Source organism: Choristoneura fumiferana, chromosome 6 (genome assembly GCF_025370935.1).
Source record: "Choristoneura fumiferana chromosome 6, NRCan_CFum_1, whole genome shotgun sequence".
NCBI classification, from domain to species: Eukaryota; Metazoa; Arthropoda; class Insecta; order Lepidoptera; family Tortricidae; genus Choristoneura; species Choristoneura fumiferana.
Genome location: NC_133477.1, coordinates 5,123,117 through 5,145,437, shown reverse-complemented (window position 1 = coordinate 5,145,437; position 22,321 = coordinate 5,123,117). Strand labels below are relative to the sequence as shown.

The window sequence follows — 22,321 nt, the reverse complement described above, 5'->3', positions numbered from 1 at the left end:
AACGAGCAAGTGGGTCTCCTGAAGGTAAGAGATCACCACCGCCCATAATGCTGTATGATGCGTTGCCAACCTAGAGGCCTAAGATGGGATACCTCAAGTGCCAGTAATTCCACCGGCTGTCTTACTCTCCACGCCGAAACACAACAGTGCACTGTGCACGCACTGCTGCTTCACGGCAGGATTAGCGAGCAAGATGGTGGTAGCAATCCGGGCGGACCTTGCACAAGGTCCTACCACCTGCAAGTTGTGTCCAAATTCTCTGGCTAGGGAATTAATTTACAGCTGTTAATGTTAACTTATACATATTAATAAAATAATACACTAACCATGATTTTGATTCAAGAAAATAAAAGAAAATAATTTTGAATGCGTAAAACAGTTTCCTTTTACTACGATTACATTCGCAAAATCGTGATCAGCTCAAAGAATAAATTATATAGCGGAGAGGGCCGGTAGATAAGTATTCAACTACTACATAGGTTGCTAAGGAATGTATTGGAATGGAGTGATAATGAAATGTTTCGCGTTATTTATTTCTCTAATTAGGATGTCCCAATTTTTGACAACGTATAATAAATCGAAAAAAGTTTAAAGAAATAAGCTTTGTGAAGCGTTTTTAGAAATCAGATTTCAAAAATATGATAAACTGAATTAAATAAACAAAATTTAAGTAGATAGATAAAAAACTTTATTCACAAACATGCCATGACAATTCTACATAAACAAACGATGACCTTCATTCGACCCCTGCAGTGTCCCGTCAGAAAGGCAGTTATAAAGCAGGTCTACACTCTAAAGCAAATTGACAGTTTGAAATGTTGCTGTCCTGCTTATAATAGCAGAGGTAGCAGAGTGACAAAAATAGAACTTTAATCACATGATGCGCACCCGGCTTTAAACAGTTGTCATTTTATCGTAAAGTCCGAAATGTACAGTATTTCCAATGTATTTTTACAAATTAAATTATTAAATTACGACGTTACAAGTAAATATAAAAGAATGTAAATATCAGATTTTAATAAATTATTTACTATCAGACCATTAAACAAACATGGGAATAATCGAAGCCAAAAGAAGAGAAATAAATAAAACTATTTGTCATGGTTTATTTAGGACCCTAAGCCGTGTTGTATTATTGTCACATTGTAATGCCACAGATTATGTTATGTACGACCTGATTTTTTCTAGGCAATGGGACGTGACTGTCTCACTATGACGTCATCCAGCGTATTTCGTAAAAACATTATAAAAAATTAAATACTCATCCAAATCCAAAATCGATGAAAATGGTATCTTAAAATATCTTATTCTTTCCAAAAATAGAATAAAAACTATAGGTTTTTTTTTTTTGTGCATCCCAATTCTAATAGCACTCTTATCAGTAGAGATAGATATAGATAATTACATACATGTCATCAAGATCAGGGGAGGACACATTATAATACTGGAGGGAAAAACATAGCCTAGTAAAAGGGGCTACCTGGATCCTTCGAGCAGTTAGTGTTAAAACAAATCAATCACACTTAAAGCTTATTCATAAATATAATTTCACAAAAATAATCACACCTCACATGAATACGCTTATTTGTTACACACTAACCTTCCATATAAACTCGCCGCTTGAAGAGTTGCTCGAATGCGAATCAGAATCGCTGTCCCACTCTTTCATATCGGTGCTGGGTTTGTCCTCTCGCTCTGGCTCGGGGTCTGTCGGCGAGTCTTGCGTGAAAGATGTGGTCATTATTTCTGAGGCTGGCCCTAAAAAAAAAGTTAAACTCTGTTGTGTCAGTGTATTAATTACGAAAAAGGAAAAGATAGCATCGTGTTTAGTGAGTATAATTTAGTGAGGCTATAATAGCTCCAATAACTATAATTCCTAATATGGCATAGGACTTGCAAAGTAGAGTCGCCGGTAATCTCTAGCTAAATAGTGCGCTACGAGTATAAATAAAAAGAAACATTTTCAAACATAGTAATGATTCCAAAAGTTTATAAAATCAAGAATGCATAGCAGAGCAACTTTTTTTAAGTGTCACAAAAAAATACCGCTCAGTGAATGCATTGGTAGTATTAAATTTAGTTTTTAAGGGGCTGTTTCACCACCCATTGATTAATTTTATTCGAACAAAACAAACAGACGGCATCACATTTATCCGTCAATTAAATTTAATCAATGGTTGGTGAAACAGGGGGTAAATCTGTATAGATCGCACGATACGATTATAGCTTGACCTCAGATGACCCGCATGCTCGTTTTCCTCCCTCTCATAATAAAAAAAAAATCTACTGTTAGAGCGAGAAGACACTCACCACCCTTCTTATTACCAGTAAAGAAGCTTTAACAGTGTCATATACCGGACTTATTCTGATAATACATTCTCAAGGTACTTTCGATAAATAATAATTAATTTCTCGCAATCAACTGATTGTGTTGTTCGATAGTGACAAATAAATAAACAAATATAATGACAACATTGGTTTCCGAGAAATCGAGCATCCGAGCGCATTGCAATCTTATCTGAACCGGTTTAAGTATTTTCCGGCGAAAGGAAGTCATTCATTATAATAGCTATTATTTAATGTGGTCAATATTTCGGCAAAAAACGGTACGTTTTTCACGATTCTTTTTCTCAGGTACGCGTGAGGGTATCAAGATTGAATGAATGTCAAATACCTACTCAGGTCTGCTACCCCGCGGAGCAGATACTTCAAATTGAGTTGAAGGTAGCTGTTATAGCACAACTAATACGAACTTTATGCCTGTCTGTATGTAAGTAACCAATCTAAAAAGACCTTACACTGCGTAAATTTTGTTTAGGAGCAGGGAGGACTCTGCTGCCACTGGAATTCATAGATACCCACATATTTGTACGGAGCCTTGGGTGCTCGATTCGCACTTGGCCTTTTTTACAAGCTTTTATTTAGTTTAACCTGACCTGTCCCATTGTCTGTCTGTCTGTAATCAAATCTTACAAGTTAAATTCAACCAACTTCTAGTAGTTGGATTGACTTGAAATTTGGTACACTTATGTAAATTACGTGACAATACAATAATCTGGTCTCCACAGGACGGAACTCTTCAACGGTTAATGGCATCAACTTGAAATTTGGTATGAAAATGTAGTTTGGGTGAAAATACAAGTACAGTCAACAAAAAGTACAGTCAGCAAAAAAAGCTTGTATTAAAAATGATTTTTTTACCAAAAACTTATTTATCTTATCGAATAGCTATGAAATCTAAAATGCGGTACATACCGGTAAATCTGATATCACTCAACAGAGGCAGGTACGCGTCGAGCTGACAGAAGTTCTTCTCTTTCTGTAAAAAATCCTCTGTAACAGCAACTAACTCATCTTCAACGCCATTAACATCTTTGCGACTGACTTCTAGATCCACAGCTGGAGTTTCGACAGTTTCGTTGGAAGGAAGAACGTTGTCCTCCTTAGATAGTTCAAGAATATCTTCATTTGTTTTATCTTTACAATCGCCATCGTCGACGTTGCTTTCCAGGAGTTCTTCAAACGCATCACTGATAAAGTTGACCGTAGCAAACTTTTCGCTGTTGCCATTGCATTTAATGTCAAAAGCACTATTTACGTGAAATAAATTTGGGACAGACCCGTTTGGGACGTCTCTGAGCGTGTCCGAATTTTTAACTGTTGTTTGCTCTTTCTGTTTCGGTTCCTCTGCAGTTTTCACTTCAGGCGATTTGAAATCGAAGATAGGAGCATCATGGCTTTGTTCATCGATCCCATTGAAAGTTAGTTCTTTAGAATTATCACTGATATTCTCTTTGATTTCGTTATTGTTCTGCCTCCTGCTCGTATGGGAGTCGTACGTGTGATTGAGCTCGCCGACCGTGTGGGAATCATACGTTCTATTGGGGCTCTCTTTAGAGACTTCGGCGATGATGATCGAATGAGGCTGCTCGGTCTCATCCTCTTCCAAGTCAGTAATTATAATCGTATTAACGTTAGCTACGTGAGATTCTCTTAAATTCGTATTACTAGGCGGACTTATAATAAGAGGTGTCGGTTCGTCGCGGGTTTCGGGAGGGGCGGCTCGCTCGTTGTCAGCGGAGTGTCCCTCGGAGAGGAGCAGCAGGGCGCTGGGAGTGGTGGACAAGTCCTGCGGCCGTTCTCGCACAGAGTTCTCGAACCGGCGAAACTCTTCTGAACCGTTTTGACTAGATTGTAATCGTGACGTGTCCTGCGGCTTGAGGTTGGCAGCGATCTCGAATTCCCAGTAGGATGGGCTCGTGCTGGTCTGCGTTCTGTCCCCTTCTAACAGGACCGACTGGCTGCCTTCGGTCGGGCCATAGGATCGCTCCTGAGGCCTTAACTCGGCGGAGTAAAGAAATGACTGGAAGTTTGGTATGCTACTCGGTAGATTTTCTGGCGTTCGTTTTTCTTCGGGTAGCGCCATGGGTAGCGGCTGTACGTTTTCGTCGGGCGTTGGTTCGGCGAGAGGGGTACTGGTGACGCCGGCGGCCATGTCGTAGTGGTAGTTGGGACTGTCGTAGATACCAGTTTGTACGGAGCCGTTGTTCTCTGGGCTCGATTCAAGTAAATGATCCTCGAGACAGGATATTTCTACGCTGTCCATTTTCTTGATACGCGGCTCGTCTTTCAACTGTGGGCTGTGATTGGGCTGGATCTCGCGGTTCCCGGCGTCAGTGGGTACGGATACATTCACTGTCGCGTCTATGGGCGACCTCCTCACGAGCTCGGGCTGCGGGAACATCCAGGTATTGTCCATGGACAAAACTTCCGTAGTACAGTTAGAGTACGACGGCGCTCCCGACATCAGCGTCCCGTACGCGAGATCCTTCGTTTGCGTCTTCGAATCGTTGACTTCGGACTTTGTCAAAACGGACGGCGAAGTCTCGATTTCGTTTTTTACTTTCGTATACGTGTGGTTGTCGTTATCGTTCGCCGTGATAGAATCGGGAGAGAATCTATCCTCGTCGGAATGGCTATCGTGAACGATGTACGTTGAAACGTGACTTAGTTCCTTGTCGTCGTTGATGGTTAAAGTGTGACTGCTTTCGCTGTTGTCGAGTTCTTTGTCTACATCAAAATCCTGGGGTAAGTCTGGGTCGGAGGCGAGGTCGTCGAAAGCTTCTTCGACGTTGTAGAGAGTATCGTTGGAGCACCAGGAGTCGATACTGGTCGCTTTGGAGAGACACTGGGTTTCGGAAGGCTTGGAGATTTTGGCGTCGGTGGGTACGGTGGTTTTTGATAGAGTGGAAACGCCGGTGACGTCAGAGTTTTCAGGTGCTGAGGTGTCTGTGGTGGGGCTGAGTACGAAGGGCGACACCTGGGAGAGGCGCTCGCAGGCGTCCGCGTCCGTGTCCTTAGTGAAGGTGCGGTCGTCGATGACGCCGAACTTGCGCGGGCTGCCGTTTAAGCTGTCAGCGCTCATTGTGATCCTGAAAACAGAAATATATTAATGATCTGAAAATAACGTTGCACTGGGAATAATTAGCGTGTACCGTGTTATGCAAAGGCTTGTTACGAATACGGGCAAAATATCTCGCATCTCTGGGTGGCAATTGCTAATTGAATCGCCCGACCAAATCATTTTTCTTGTCACTTACTTTATTCCTTAACCGTTACAAACAATAACGTAATACAATAGCAAATAAATGATTTAATCGAGGCTTCTATACATCTAAGACGCGATACCATTTTTAAACTACCTCATCAAGTGGGGTATTGTTGTTTATAGCTCATTAAGTAAGTAGATGATAAATATTCTACTTCTGTTTAGTAAAAATATTGGAAAATAGACAAAATACAAATATTTTTAACTTCCGACTGACATATACTTCAAATCCATACTAATATTATAAATGCGAAAGTATGTGTGTTTGTATGTTTGTCTGTCTTTCACGTCGAAACGGAGCGACTTATGCGGAGATACTTTATGGGCCCGAGAGCGATATAGGCCACTTATTATCCTGTTGACTGTGCGAAACCCTCGGTGCGGAGTCCGATTCGCACTTGGCCGATTTTTTAAACCAACATAAGTGATGCCAAGGCATCGTTTAGTTAGGGCCTGGCGCCCGCGCGGTGTGCTTTTTCCATAGGTTGCAATAGAGCAGAGCCCCGCCACACGCAGCGCTGCTCTATTAGATGACATGAGACAAGCTCGCCGCGCCATGCCAAGCCGTGCAACCGGCCGCGAGTTAGCGGAGGCCCTTATGCGTAAGGGTGTACTAACTCTCTGCTAGTGTCGCGCTGCACGGTGTACGTGTCGTGCTGGAGAGTGTAGGTGTCGCGGCCGCTGTGCTGGCCGGTCGGCAGCTCCGTCACTTCGTCCGTCGAGTTGTTGCACGGCTCTGGGTAGCTTTCTGACGAATCCGTCCGGGCTGACGCGTTCCCTGAGACAACATTACAATATAATCCCACTAATATTGTAAACGCGAAAGTTTGTATGGATGTTTGTTACTCAGTCACGCTAAAACTACTGAATGCATTTTTATGAAACTTTTCAATAATATAGCTATATACATCACAGGCTACTTTTTATCCCGATATTCCCACGCGGCCACGGGATCGAGTAAAATCTTGAAATGTCAAAAACTGTCAAATTCTCGTTATTTTTTCGCAAATAAAACATTGAAACTTGTTTATTGTAAAATTATATTAATTAAATACAAAATTAATTCTCAGATTACAAGATTTAAAATCAATGAATTTAGAAAAATATGTACTATTGTCCTAGACAGGCGTCTAGGTAGACTCCCTGGATCCGCCATTGATCCACCATTGACTCACATTGCGCGTCGTTCTCATACGCCGACAGCTGCGGGCCGGTCTCCTCCGCAATGGGACTGAGCGCGCCGGGATAGCTCACGATGAGCTCCGGCGGCGGCGGCAGCTCCGACCACGAGCCCTCCTCGCTCTCGCTCTCGAGCTGCGGCTCGATCGCTGCTACCTGAGGACAGACCAGGACGGAAGTAGAAGACAAGCTTAGATCTTTAAACTTAAAAGCTAGACAAAATAAGTTTGTATTTTATAGAATTTATATGAAAAACAAAGCTATTTTAAGGAGCAAGCATTTTTGGACTTTTTTTTTACTTTTCTAGAGTCCGTATTTCCTGCCAAATGCATCTAATTTTATAACAAAGAAAAGGGTTGCAAGAGAAGAGCAATGACCATAAGACGTTTAAAACGTGGGGGGTGTTTTGAGTAATGATTATAAAATAGAATTGGAATTACGTGGAGAAGTTTGAGAATTGTTCTGGGAATATACTTACTTGAGCCAAAGGCAGTTTGAGTTCCAACTCGTTCCGCAGCGCATTAACGCAGTCGTCATCCAGCGTGAATCTCTCCTGTATGTTCTCAATGCAGCCTCCGTTGCCCGCTAGAAATGTCTCCGGGACTGACTCCTCCTCCTGCTGCAAATCATCCTGGACCAAACCTTCGACAGTCAATGGTCCAGAATATTCAATGTTCAAATTGTTTTCGTTCTCAGCCATTGCTAGTTTAGATGTAATTTGGAGCTCAATTTGATTCAGTTCAATCTCTTTATGTAAAGAGCTTAAACCAGAGTCTGATTCAAAAGGTACTGGTTCAGACGGTTGATTTAAATCAATATCGACCAAGTACTTTTGCTGTGAGGTAGAAGCTAGAAAGTACCCTGGCGAGTTGGGCGGCGTAGATGGTGACACTCGTTTCTCGGTGACGGACTGATCGGTGGCGTCGCTGACGTCGGTCTTATTATCGGTTTCGTCCTTCGGCTCACTAGTAATATCATCAAATTGCACATCATCATGTGAAATGTCTGGCACTTCGTTCAGAAAGTTGCCGTCGCGCAAAGGAGAAGGCGTTTCGAGATTTATTTCGCTAAAATTCGACGAAAAAGCCAAAAGTTCCTCTTTGGGTATGTCGACCATATCCGTAGCAGATTTCACGCCTTTGAATAATTCCATGGTGCAGTTTTCAAATGGTCCTAAAACTACTGAACTGTTTTCATCATACGTATCAGTAGGATGACTTTTGGTTGGGGACTCAAATGGGCTCATGGAATCCGGTACACACTGTTGTTCCAACCTGGTTAAAGTAACTCCTGGACCGTAGTCTGGGACTTTGGTCTCTGATAACAAATCAGACATATCTTGATCTGATTTCCGAGTGTCCTCTGCTGAGTTTTTAGGAGTGCTTGAAGATACAGGTTTTTCATTGTTTACCTGACTACTCAGTTGTCTTTCAGAGTGCAAAAAGTTATCGGTTTCTCGTGTCACATTGGGCAGATCTAAGTACACGGTAGATTCGTTTTTGACTAGTGAACAGATGGCTTCAGTTGCTGAATCTTCGAAGCAGGCATTTATGACATCTTTTACGTTGTCATCTATAGGGTGGCTTTCTAAAATTTCACTTTTGATGTCATCTGTGAAGTCCATGTAAACAGTGCTGTTATTCGATAATTCTGCTACATTTTTGTCTTTTTTATCAGATCCAGAATGAACATTTTGATGAATTATATCTTTGATAGTAACAACTTTTTCAACATTCGACATTAACACATCATTTTCATCAAGCAAATTTTGTTGCTGTTCTGTGTGCTCTTGTAGTTTTAGGGCATCTTCACATAATGTTTTTTTCGATGATTCAATGACGTTTTCAGTCAACATATCAACAGGTTTAGCTGCAATTTCGGAGTCTTTGTTATTTTGTACCAACACTTCGTGTAATGTTTCTTTAGGTTCTTCGCTGAAAATAGTATTGCATTCTTCACTCAGTGTATCTTTGATCAAAAAAGTACTCTGTGAAGAATCTGCACTCGCCGTTGATTCAAGGTCAATTGACTTTTGAGGGTGCTGTGATTGCGTTGAAGCTATTTCATGGGCACAAATCTCATTTTCTCTTTGTTTAGGAATGATAGCTTCTTCAGTAAAATTTTCAGTATCCTGAACAAATTCAGGAAGCACTTGAGTTGGGATATTTTGTAAATTAGTAAACATGATTTCATTTTTTACTAAAACATCAACATCACTCTCTATTAGGATTTCTGGTGTTTTCACAGCATCCATAGCCTTAGGCACATCATGTAGCGCTTCTATCAAAATCCCTTTTGCGATTTTATCACAATTATCTACTATTGGAGTTTCCTTTGGCGTATCGCTTGAAATTTCTTTAGGAAACAATTCTTTAGTTTCAGTTGCTATTGTTTCCTTAAAAATATCGGGTAAGACTACTGAAGTAATAGAAACATAACGTATGGAATCGTTTTCCAGTGCCTTTATTTCATTTTCTAGAAATGTATTGCTTGATAATTTATTCGTATTGGAATTTGTATTTAGAGACGAAAGTGTTTGCTTTTGTTTCAAAGCAGTTTCAATACTACTTAATGCAGCTGTTTCAGCTTCCTTTAGAACTTCATCTATTATTGGCATAGTTCGGCCAAAATGGGATTTAGGTAAATTAGACTCATCTTGTGTCTCTAATAATGTTCCATGTTCTTTTGATTTACATTGAGAGTCTTTCAATTTTAGTTGTGAACTTGGCACAGAAATTTCGCTTTCTTCAAATTCATGCAAATTCACACTTTGTACTTTATCAGGTGGAGATTCTGCTCCTTTATCATCAAGTGGCAAAGGCAATAAGCCTTTCTCGGTGGCTACTACGCTATGAGTAGGCTCAATGGATACTTCACTTTCATTGTTTATTAGTTCGACTTTAGGGGCTGTAGTATCAGCCACATGAGGAACTGGTTGTACTGCTGTAATTTTGCTATCAGTTGTACTTTCTGCAGGTGTAATGAGATCATTGTTTATTTCATTTTGACTATTAGGGCTAGTTGGTTCGGGTATTGAATTTGTCGCATCTTTATCGTCTAGTGTGTTGCTTGGTAACAGAACCTCAATTTTATCACTTTCGACTATCTCAGGGACTATGGGCAAGACCTCCTTACTTTGTACGTTCACTGGTGAGCTTTGTTCTAGACTTTGAATATTTCTAGCAATAACCTCTTCAACACTTTCAGACTTAATTGGATCTTTAATTACTTCACTTATTGACTTAGCTTCTACTGTTTTCTTATCACTCACTATATCAGTTAAATTATTATCACCTGGTGATTGACAGTCTTCACACATGTTCACTTCATCCTCAGCTTCATTTACACTAGACACTGTCGCTATACATAAATCCGCTATATTGGGTAATACACTATCACTACTAACTATTTTATTTTCTTTTGGCAAATCAACATCGATCTTTACGTTTGCAGTATTTTCGACGTTTAGCAATTTATCTCTAAGATCAGTATCAGTGATCTCTTCGCTCGGTAAATCCATATCTTTAACAGGAGTATCTGGGGTTAAATTCTCTAGCGTCTGTTGACTGACGGTGTCGCTGTGTCGTTCAAACGAGTGACTGAGCGTACCTATGGTATCTCTGTCATCGTCTTCATCCCGCTTGTTTTCAGGCGACTTATCCCCGAAACCAACGTCCAGAATATTCTGGAAGTTGGTTATACCTGGGGATTTCACCATACTCGATTGCATCAGATAATCTTTTTTGCAGTCTAAGCTCAAGGTGTCCCTCGACGGGCTGGCTTGATGGCTAGATTCCGAACTGGAGGTTTTCTCCGAATTCAGTATGTTATCGAGGTTCTTTATTACATCACTAACGTCTCGATAGTAGCTGACGTCGTCCTGGCTGCCGGCGATGATGTCCTTGAGCCAGGGGTCGACTGAGGCGTCGGAGCGGTCGTTCTCCTTATCTCTATCATCGAGGGCGATATTGGCCTGATGGCAGTCCAACACGGCCGTCTCGTTATGCGTGAGATAAATATTGCGCACGTCGTCCAGCGACCCGTGGAGGTTGGTCAAACTCTCCGATTTGACCTGTACGGAGAGGGGGTCTTTGTCGGACATGATGCTGCTCGATCGGGAGACCGCCGTGTCCATGTCGATGCTTAGCGAGTCTTGGACGGTGGGATGGTCGAATTCCTCGGAGCCGGTGAAGTGCGAGGTCATGGAGGTGGAAGGCGCGTGCACGATGGCGACGTGTTCATCGAGCTTGGGGATGGAGTTGGGCTTGAGGCGCTGCCAGCGTTCCTCGAAGTCGCTGCTGCCGTAGCCGTCGTCGCGCGCCTGCGTGCTGTACAGGTGCTGGAGCAGCGCCTGCACCTGGCCGGCAGACGGCCGCTCCGAGGGGTTCGCGGCCCAGCACAGCTGCATTACTTGATATCTGGGACCAAACATTGTACATTTTAGATCAGACTATAAAAATATGAGAGATATTAAAACAACAAGCTGTTTGTCTGCTGCCTCACATCTATTACTAACCGACTAATCACCCTGCCATGAGGGTCTGAATAATCAAGTCGTCGTACATTCTGGGTCAACAGCACCCTATGTAAGCACATTAAATAGATTTCTTTTATCAAGGCCCTGTTTTACAACTCATTGATACTGCAAGGCACAGACCTCTTTTCAGAATGAGACGGCTTGGGCAGTAGTTCCCACGCGGGCCCATTACGGATTGTGAACTTCACACACACCGTTAAATTTCTTCGCTAGAGGTACCAACAGCCAAATAAGTGGTCTACCAATGTTTAAACAAGTTCCTATCAAATGAATATGTCGCTAAAGTCGAACTTTCAATTTGACAGACACGTCTATTGGAATTATTGTTTTATGGCATGCAAACGATTAACAACTTTAGGGTGGTAGACTACATATTTGGCTGATGGTATCTTCACTGTAAAGCTCATGTTAAATTTTCTTACTCGGGTCTATTATTTTGAATGTTACTCACAGATGCTCTCTGTAAGGACAGTTGAGATCGGGCGGCGGCGCGCGCGGCGGCGTCGCGCCCCACGCGCATATCTCCCAGACGAGCGTGCCTAGAGAGTGCACGTCACTGCTCGCCTGTGAAACAATAATGTTAATTAGAGTAAAGTGGCAGCGATTTTTATCCATACTAATAAATGCGAAAGTGTGTGTGTTTGTATGTTTGCCCGTCTTTCACGTCGAAACGGAGAAAATGCACGGTTCCCGAGGGAACAGCGCGCGTTAACCGAAGCCGCGGGCACAAGCTAGTTTATTTTATAAATTAACGCTTGACAATGCGTGTTATCGAATGGAATAATATTTTTTAACATTTCTTTAGTTTAGATACAACAGTTACAGCACAGCGGAGCAGAGCGTGCAAAAATATCAGACATGTCCTACCCGCCCTAGAAATAGTCTTATCAGATATTTACGCACGCTTTCTTGTTTCAAATATTGCTGCTAGCGAGTAAACTTTCCTGGTTTTACATAAGGACGCACCCATCTCTTCCCGTGGTTGTCGTAAAATGCAACTAAAGGACGTAATATGAGAGTGAGGAGCAGCGCTCTCTATTGTCAACTACGAACAACGAAGTCCCGCTCTGCGGTGCGAAATGCAAGGAGCAACCACCACACTATTTTTCCAAGGGCCGGTCCCGCTCCGCTCCGCTGTGGCATATATTAATGCAGGTAACAAGGAGCGAGTGTTCGACGTTGGTGGGGGATTTCAGAAAAAAATGTACCCGTTTTGCCTTAATTATCCTTAATTTTCCATACAAAATTTATTAGTCAGTTTTGTGACGGTCCATACAACATGTGTGGTTAACTGCGTCACAAAACTGACAATTAAAGTGGGACACTTTTTTTTATTGCGCAAATCGATAGTGCTCGTCATTCTGAGTACAAATAACCCAAAAATTTGTTAGGTTTAAAAAAATAGTACAGGGTACACTTTTTTCTGTAAATGCCCTGGTACAGTTACCTCGTGCGGCGCGGGCGCCCCCTCGGCGGGCTGCGGGCGCGGCTCCCCGCCGTAGCTGCCGAGCACGCCGCGCGCCGCCGCCCCCTCGCCGCGCACCAACACGTTACGAGCGCACACGTTACTGAAACAACAGTCGCTTCTATTAGGTTAAGGGCCTGTTTCACCACTCATTGATAAATAGAAAGATAAATGTGATTCGGTCTCTGTTTATTCGGATAAAACAAAACAGAGACGGCACCACAGATATTTGTCACAAAAAGATATCAATAAGTGGTGAAATTGGCCTTAAGGCTACCTAATGTTAAGGTCATGTTAATTTTGTGACAGATATTTACAGATACAGGAACTTATCAGAGAACGATGAAACAGAATAGAGGTGAGAAATATTTTCTTGTTTTCATTGGCAGAATGTTTGCTCCGCGAAATCTAAAATAGTCCCACCGTCAATATAAGCTTCCATTAAGCCACACATACACTGCCGAAGACCGGCTCTTAGCAATGAAGATAATGGCACGAAGAGGAGTAGAAGAATTTCTGCGAGCGATTTGTCTCGTAGCGATTTGTTTACCGTCAAATATGTTACATCTTACCCATATGCGTGTCCCCGCGAGTGCAGGTAGGACAGAGCGGAGGCAACGTCGCACATGAGCCGCAGCGGCACGCCGCTTTCGTTGAGCTCCGCCATGCTGGGCCGGTTCGCTGTCAGGTACGTCTGTAAATCCTGCAAAAGATACATCATTTTTCTCAAACATGACATGAAATATGACGTTGTGTTACAAGTAATAGGCCGGGAAGTATCGCGTTGCAGGCGCTGCGGCTCGCCTGACGGCGCGCGGTCACTCTAGCGGCCTGCAAAGAGATTTCATACAAATTTCCCGCCCTCGGCCGGCAATGCGACCGTTTTTTGTTTCAACGCTCGTTGCGGCACGGCGCGTACCCGCCGCCAGCACCACCGCCTGCAGCCACACAACACGGCGACGAGACTAGCGTCCAGCTTAATTAATTGTTTTTTTTTATATCATGTCATGTTTGAGAAAAGCACTATACAAGCCTCGGCCGGAACGCGGGGTTGCCGGCCTCGCATCCCTATCCGTAGTAAGATTGTTTAGATTATTTTGAGCACCACAACCACTCATATACTTCTACTGCTGACTGTATATGTACGTCCTGGAAATTTGCAAACCATTTTTGCCCCCTTCCTGGTATCCAATTAAGCTGAAATTTGGTATATATACTACATACTTATGTGAATTCGGTTACAATTCAATAATATCGTAGTCAGATCAGGATCGTCTCCGCAAAATGGAACTCCTCAAAGGTTAACAACATCTAGTAGAAATTTGGTACGGAAATGTACTTTGGATGACAATGCTAAGTCAGCAGGGCTACTACGAAACTCGAAACTCGAAGCTCGTGTCGTGCGGTCCCTCTGACACTTATACTATTTAATACGAGAGCGAGAGGAACGGTACGATACGAATCGTGAATTAAAAATCCAATTTTATCGAAAAAATATTTTACAATAGAGACCTAAGACACGTAGATCGAAGTAAACTAGAAACAGTGACTACCACCGCTGCCATCGGAGGTAGAGGTAGTATCGTAATAAGCCTTTTATAAGCACCGTGACGAGATTTTATAGCTAGAAGCTCTAAGGCTAGAAGCTCAAAACTTGGCCTCGGCCTTCAGTATGGTGTTTTTTGACTTCTGTAACTACTTACTATAGGGCAAAGCTCGAAGATCAATATCCACGGGTCCTCCTGGAGGCAGCTGGCTACGAAGGCTAGTATATTCTCGTGACTAGAGTCGCGGTAGATAAGCGCCTCATCCAGAAACCGCGCCTTGTCTTCGAGACTCGCGTTCTGGTTGAGGATCTTGACGGCGACCGTAGTTGTCGCGCCGTCGTCTTCGATCTCGCCTTCTACTACCTGAAATAAAACGAGTTGTTTATATCCCGGACTAACTAATTGTGCATCGCTTATCAAACAAGCACACAGATAATTTTCGTTCCAAGTTTATTGAATTACAACCAAACTCGTAATTGTTAACTTGCTAAAGTCACCAAATCAACTATCAATTATGATAAAAAAAACACAATATATTTGCTAACTGACCCTTAAAAAAATAACCTAAATGTTTATCGACAGCGCTATTACAGTTGCTGAGTTCCCGTCAGATTTCGCTTGCGTTGTATCAATAAAGGAAGAAAAATTAAATAAGTCTGAAAGCTTGTCGTTGTTGTTTACTCACCCTGCCGAACCACCCTCGCCCGATTTCCCGCAGATATTGCAATCGGTTTCTTGGAAAATCTTCGTCTCCTGAAATAGCAAGAAAAATATAGATAAGTTTCCGCTACGCACAAAGGAAAGACGTAAGTACTAGCTGTTGCCCGGGACTCCGTCCGCGTAGAAGTATGACAAATAGTTTACGTCCTAACTATTTTCAGACCTACCGAATATACAAAAAAAAAAACATAAAAATCGGCCAAGCCGTTTCGGAGGAGTTTGGTCACAAACATTGTGACACGAGAATTTTATATATTAGAAGAAGAAAAGAATAGACTATGTATATCTATTTTCTCCTATCACAGTAAAGACGATTTTTAGTGAGACGAGTGCCTTCTGCGATTGGTGTTTCAAGTCTCTATGGCCAAAGGTAAGTTGATATCTTATAAATATTATTTTGTTGTAGGTATAAAAAGTACTGACCGAACCAATCGACGCAGCGCTCCAAGGGATCAGCGACCCTGATGCCGGTGGGTAGCGGCTCGAACTCCACCACGGACTCGCGACTGACCCTGTTCCGCTCTTCGTTCTCGCTGACGATGTACGCGGCCGCATTATTGTTGGCGATGTTCTGCATCTCCCGCAGGGATATCGGGCCATTGTTGTTGTCTTCGCTAATGTTGTTGTTCGCGGGTTCGGAGAAGCCAGAGTCGGGCGGGTGCGAGCGGCGCTCGTGCAAGTGCGTCGCGCTGGCCGTGAACAGCTGGTGAGAAGGACAAATGAGTACGTTAAGTTACTCTATCCGTTCCTTTAACTCTATATGGTATAATGATCACATTTGTATAACATTGCTACACCCAATGGGTAAAATTGTATTGAGATATTCTACTGATTGCATGTTAAAATAAGATCTTCATTTATGAATATACAATTTATGTGAATAAATAAACAACACGAATACTCATAGTTTTGAAGACACCTTTTAAGGATCATTTCATACCAAAACGTGATGCAACGCTGCAAGTTTCATTGAATGAATACATCAACAAGTAGGTACGTAGTACGTATTCGTATTTTTCTCTCAATGAAATGTGCAGCGTCGAGTCGCACTGCGTCTCGGTGTGAATTGACCCTTAAAATATTATGGCATCATCAGCAATTGAGTTTTTTTTTCTGTTTAAATCAAATCATAACCATAGAGTTAAACTAAGGATGCACAGAACACAGAAACTGGCACACTATCTACGTGTATACAGACATATACCTAATACGTAGACGATCGCGTGTTAGTAAGGATCAAGCTAAGTAACGAACTCTAGCTAAAAAGGCTAAATGGACGTCTATGAAAGATTTATGAGCGTTGGCCAACTAATTAATTTACAGTTGTGCTTCTTGAAGCACAACTGTAAATGTGAAAACCCTTGGGTATCAATGACATTAAATGTTTTCACACAATATCATGGTTATTGAAATCTAATTAACATAAATAAGAGATCTAAGCGTAAAGGTAAGTGTAACTAAAAATTATTTTCATGTAGTTTTTTCTACAATCATCCATCCAAATTTATAGCAACATAAATACTTAAATTCAAAGCTTCAATCAATATCCGATTCCGTCACCAAAATTGATTACAAACAGTAATAAAAAATAAACAACACAACGTACGTGGGCAGTTCTAAAAGTTTCCGTCCTTTGAAAGCATATTTTATTATTCTTGGTCGGAAACTGTTGGAGCTGCCCACCAGTAAGACGAACACAAAACAAAACAACAAATCCCGGAATCAATAAACTACCTGATTATCCGCTCCTTCGTTTTGCTGGAGACAAGAGAAAACAATGCGTTAATTGTGAATTATTAGCATAAATAACAATAGTATGATGTGAAAACGAGCAATCATAGCAATTTGTGAACCCAAATAATGTTGTTTGTTGATTCGATTCGACAATCCATGTAAAACGATTGTACATTCAAATCAATGCAGCGTTTCGCGTCCATTCTAAAACGGAAGCCGAGCACGGGCTGACCACGCCGCGAGGATGTACCGCCGCTGATTATTCCTCGAGTGTTCTTTGACCTTCATTGGAATTCCATTCACGTGCTAAGCATTCAATGGCTGGGACCGGTACAGAAAGGAATTCAATGGACGCAAATAGCTTATCTGACACAAAGTGACAGTCATTTGGATGATCAATCACGCGTTTTAATACCTACTAAACCCGGCGCTCGTCACGATCCTCAGCCGGTCGTGATGGGCGCGGAGAGTAAGAACTAGTACTTAGATACTGCATTACTATGTCGAGATCTAGTAAAAAAGCGTGTATATTATTTGGTAACATGAGTCAAACTTTAATCCGAACCAATTGGGACGCGTTCTGTTGATGGTCATACATAATTATCAAAATAAGAACGAACGAACAGTTAACAATTTTCTAAAGTCCCGTCTCTTCTTTTTTATGCTAGCTCCACCTAAAATTTTGGAAGCAGCTAGGTAAGTTCTCAGATAAAAAAGGATGATTTATACAAATAAGCAATTGTAGGGCCAACGTTCTCGACAGGACATTCGTTGAGTCAAAACTTAAATCTCAGACTGACTTCCCTTTCTCTTGATACTTAATATGCTTCGCCAGTTCCATTTCAAATAGGCGCTTGCACCAATAAGTATAGCACGTATGCGTGAAGACGCGATCTTTTATACACAATATATGACCAGACTGTATTGGTAAAGTCCAAGCTTTACATCTGGGAGTCAGAGGAAACAGCACTTATTTCATGCGTGATAACTTGATAAGGTTATATCAGTTGATTTACGAGCGGGTGTAATAATTGGGGTAATTTGCGGATAGGTGAAGCTAGAGAAATCGGGTCAGTTAATTTTAAAGTGATATTTACCGCATTGACTTCACGTGGGCCAAGAGTAACACTCCGTTGGTCCCTATGGGTTATTTTTTGACGACTAGATAGTCTAGTAGTAAAGCCCCACTATGAAGCTAGAGGTCCCGGATTCGGATTCCGGTAGAAGCAGACAATACACTAAAAGCTGTATGCGTGCTAATCATATCTTCAGTTTTTAACCTAAAATTTAATAACCGCATCTTGTTGCGGATTGAAACTTTGCTACAGTAGAAAAATGCATTTATTAGGTACATAAAATAAGAATATAACTGATAAGTGATAAAATTCATAAAAAAACATCCTTATGAAATAAAACTTCTGGTATACAGGTCAAACAGATGTTACAAATATCAACTGACACCCAACGAAAGCAACGAGGACACCCATATGTCATTATTAACTTTATGTAAAAAAAAAAACATTTTAAATAACAGTTTTTTTTTGTTCTGTGCTTAGTAATCCAAACTACATATAATCCCTACCAAATTTCAAGTCGATGTCATTAACCGTTGAAGAGTTCCGTCCCTAGTCGGTCCACCAGAATTTAAAAACTAAATTATTGTATTGGCACCGAAATTACATAAGTATGCCAAATTTCAGCTCAATCAGATACCAGAAAGTGGTCGAAAAAAGGTTTGCATATTTTGAAACCACAACTCACAATGTTATAAACACGAATGTTGCAAGTTAAATTAAAGTTTGTAAGAAAAAGAGCCTATCCGCATATCTCTTGTATTAACTTCGTTTTAACAAGCTAGCGACAATAAGCTAGTCACCATGCAATCCGCCGTGTGAATCAGGGCAGATAGCTAGGCTCGGTTAGTCTATCCCAGTTTCGCTGGCAAACCAATCCCAATGGGTGACGTAACGGCATGATGAACGGATGGTATTTGATCGATTGAAAATTATAGGTGTGTGTGAGAAGCACGTTATTACCCCTGTAATGCTTCTGTAGGTAACGATTTTCTTTGAACACGAACATATTTTCTATGATGGATACTATACCTCAGGGTTTCTCAAACTTATGGCTCCACGTACCCCTGTTAAAGTTTCTAAACGATAGCGACCCCGCCCCAAAGAAAGTAATAAAATTGACTGATGGAGAAACTAAAAATAAAAAATACAAAAAGACTCCAAAAACCAATCTTAATCATCTTGCTAGTCTTGCAGCCTGGTGGTTTTTGGAGTCACGTGAACCTTGTCGCGAACCCCCTACCGTCGAATAGCGAACCCCTAGGGGTTCGCGTACCCCACTTTGAGTAACCCTGCTATACCTAACCCTAACCTAACGTTACCAGTGAGTCTGGCTAGGTAAAGTATTGAAATAATTCACACAAATAAAAAAAAAAATCTGATCACGCAACAAGTAAAACTAGTTCATGTTATGATAAAAGAACACAATAGTTACACACAAAACACTCGAAGAAAACATATAATTAAATACATTGCACCAACCATAGAAGTACTCGTATAGGTTAAGTATAGGGTAATAAATAGTTCAGCATTTGAAACCAAATAAAGTTCACAAATAGTGTTAAATTGACAACGATTCGGCGTTTATTTGATGACTAAGGGGCTGTTTCACCATCCTTTGATTAGCGTTAACCGACGGTTAAATGTGATGCCATCTCCGTCTATTCGAACAAAACAAATAGAGACGCCATCACACCTAACCGCCAGTTAACACTAATCAATGGATGGTGAAACAGCCCCTAAGTGTTTTTATAAGGTTTTTATGATATAAATTATTTTATTACCTAATTAATGATAGTTTAAATTTGCTAGGACAATATGTACCGTACCTACCAGTTTCACAATTATGCAGTCTTCTACATAAGTGCAATATCAATTATTCTATTTAAAAATGTTTGTTAGATTTAGATTTAAAAAGAGGATATATTTCATAGTTTTTAATATCCGACACAATGTAAACTAAATTATAATAATATATAATAATATATTGAATTGAATGATTAACTCTGTTGTAAATATTTACAATTGAAACAAAAATAACTGAATTCGGAAGGACATCACGGTCCTCGATAACCTGGTAAACTTGGTCAAATAATGATAAACAATACAAATATCGACTGACTTGTTTGTACACCTACTGCCTATCTAATACTAAGCAAGATCCAAAGATGAAAGTTACATCAAACACGAATATGTATGTATTTTTAGAGGGCGATATATTTAAGTAACTTAAGACGAGTCTATTTCTATGACAATGTTCTTTTAAGCAGAGTTATTTGCTTATTCCACTAATCCTGCTGACATTAAAATGCGAAAGTTTGTAAGTATGTGTATGTGTACATACGTGTTTGATACTCCTTCACGCTAAAACTGCTGGACGGATTTGGATGGAATTTAATTTAGTATGTACCTATGTAATGAAGAACTGGACGTCTGGATAATTATATAGGCATGCTACTTTTTACAAGCTATTTTCATTCCAATATTCCCATGAGATCGATGTAAAATCCTAAATATTTACCGCCAATTCTTGAGGCGTGAAATATTTCACTTGCGTTCGTCATACAAGGTAAATGAAGAACACGATGTATTTTCGGGAATTAATTGAAATCCGAGAACTACGTGCTAGTTTACACAATGCCAGTCAGTAGTATACCTTACGGGCCACGGGGCTAAAAAGTAACTAGTGATCTCTCGAGCGCCGCAATGTCTTGCTACTGTCACGATTTTACTGGCATAGTGTAAATCAGCACTACCAGACCTAAGGGTTTACTTTACGCAAGTGAAGCCGCGGGTAAAGGCTATAATAATAACCTAATAATCATAATTTGATTGCTTAGTAGCGACATCTCTTGTCTGGGTGAGCGGTTGGTTCCGAAAGAGTGTGACGTTGACGTCTGTCGACGCCACATAGATGTCGCTAGTGCTGCTGCTTAAGTAGCAAAGTAGAAATAAGCAATCTGAGATATCTATGCATAGGAAAAATTCGTGTCTAGATTCCTGTCCAGCAGTGGTGTAGGGGTTATAGCACGCAGCACGGAATGCTGAGGACCTGGGTTCGATTCCCAGTGCTGGTCTCTTTTTCTAGTTTATCTGTGCATCCATATCTCAGTTTGTATTTTCGATATAATAATAACATTTAATTAGTATAAATTGTTTCATTATAATGTTTAGATGCACACGTTGACAACTATCTTCAAACGTTGTGCGCATACAAATTTATAAACGCTTTGACCGATGACAGATCCTAACTGAATGCACTCATCAAGTACAAGGTCGCTCGTCAACGTCATTCATAAATAAAGTAGGTACTGCAGCTCGCCCGTTTGGAGTAAATAATGCCTGTTCAAATGCTTGACAAGCTAATAAACTCAATGAAGCAAGGATAGCCCGAAATATTGTCTACTAAGCAGTATATCTTGGTGACGTAAACATGTACTTGAGTAGAACCTTCATGTCCTACGTAGTACCTAACCTGTTTATGTATGCCCATTGATATATCGTCACTATTTTAAAAAATCTCGTATCTTAAATCAATACGTCAACAAAATTGAACCTTGAAATAATGATAAGAAAGTTTACTCAGAAAAAGTATCGATTTTGTGGAGTAAGAGTTTTATTTAACTTGTGAGGATATATTTATATTTTCTGCACGGTAGTACTATTAGTTATTCTGTGCCGTGAGCCAAATTCAACGATTCTTTGTGTATATCTCGTCTGTGAAGCGGACTCACGTAAAATTTATTATAAATTTTATTCTTATTGTAAGTTAATGTTTTTGTTTTAAGAAATACAACTTATTAAGAGTTATCGGCGGCGTTATCTACTTGCATTTTATTTATTGACATACCAAGAACGCTCCTTCATTTTGAAATGGTATGCAACCTATTTTTAGTGGAAACTTCGTCAAATTAGACGATGAGTATTAATTAATTTCAAACAGTGCGAGTTGTGTGAGTCACAACACAAAGTGCCAAAGGGCTCTTTGTAAGTTCGGTACGACTGCAGCGGAAAATTCTGTGCCATTGTCTAGAAAATCTGTAAAGAGTAAAGGCAGCCGGAGCATATACTACGTTTCGCTGAATAGGAAGTTATTTTAACGGCAGGAAAGCAAGTGTTAGTTAGCAAAGGCTTTGTAAATACCAAACGAGAAGAGTGATTCACTTAATCGGTTTTGATTTGATCTTAATTTGTGTCATTAATAGTAATTTACTACCACGAATCAGCCACTTCGTATTCTAAAGTACGACTAACAAGACATTTTGCTTTCCTATAACTCTTCCCAATCAAAGACAACACGAGACATAAGATTCAGATATTCACGGAAACCGTTGCCATCGTACAAATAACAAACAGTATTCAGTCCCAACAATAGGCGACAAAACACGACAATCGCGCGAGAACCCGAACAATGACGCAGTAAAATATTTTACAACTCTTCCAATAAATACAATGTGT

General features: G+C 40.8%; 1 protein-coding gene across 4 annotated transcripts in view; it reads right to left on the bottom strand.

Annotated features, from left to right (window-relative positions):
* Nucleotides 1-22,321, bottom strand: part of LOC141428886 (uncharacterized) — a 48,669-nt gene that overhangs the window by 6,385 nt on the left and 19,963 nt on the right. For 3 of the 4 annotated variants that reach the window (XM_074088935.1, XM_074088932.1, XM_074088934.1), the window contains exons 3-14: nt 16,791-16,814; nt 15,480-15,759; nt 15,022-15,089; nt 14,493-14,699; nt 13,362-13,492; nt 12,772-12,892; nt 11,776-11,888; nt 7,266-11,205; nt 6,784-6,943; nt 6,227-6,386; nt 3,256-5,432; nt 1,601-1,758 (exon numbers count right to left, since the gene is read on the bottom strand). In XM_074088935.1, coding sequence (XP_073945036.1) covers nt 1,601-1,758; nt 3,256-5,432; nt 6,227-6,386; nt 6,784-6,943; nt 7,266-11,205; nt 11,776-11,888; nt 12,772-12,892; nt 13,362-13,492; nt 14,493-14,699; nt 15,022-15,089; nt 15,480-15,759; nt 16,791-16,814 — 7,539 coding nt within the window. The remainder of the gene's footprint in view (nt 1-1,600; nt 1,759-3,255; nt 5,433-6,226; nt 6,387-6,783; nt 6,944-7,265; nt 11,206-11,775; nt 11,889-12,771; nt 12,893-13,361; nt 13,493-14,492; nt 14,700-15,021; nt 15,090-15,479; nt 15,760-16,790; nt 16,815-22,321) is intronic. The other variant, XM_074088933.1, reaches the window with a different exon arrangement.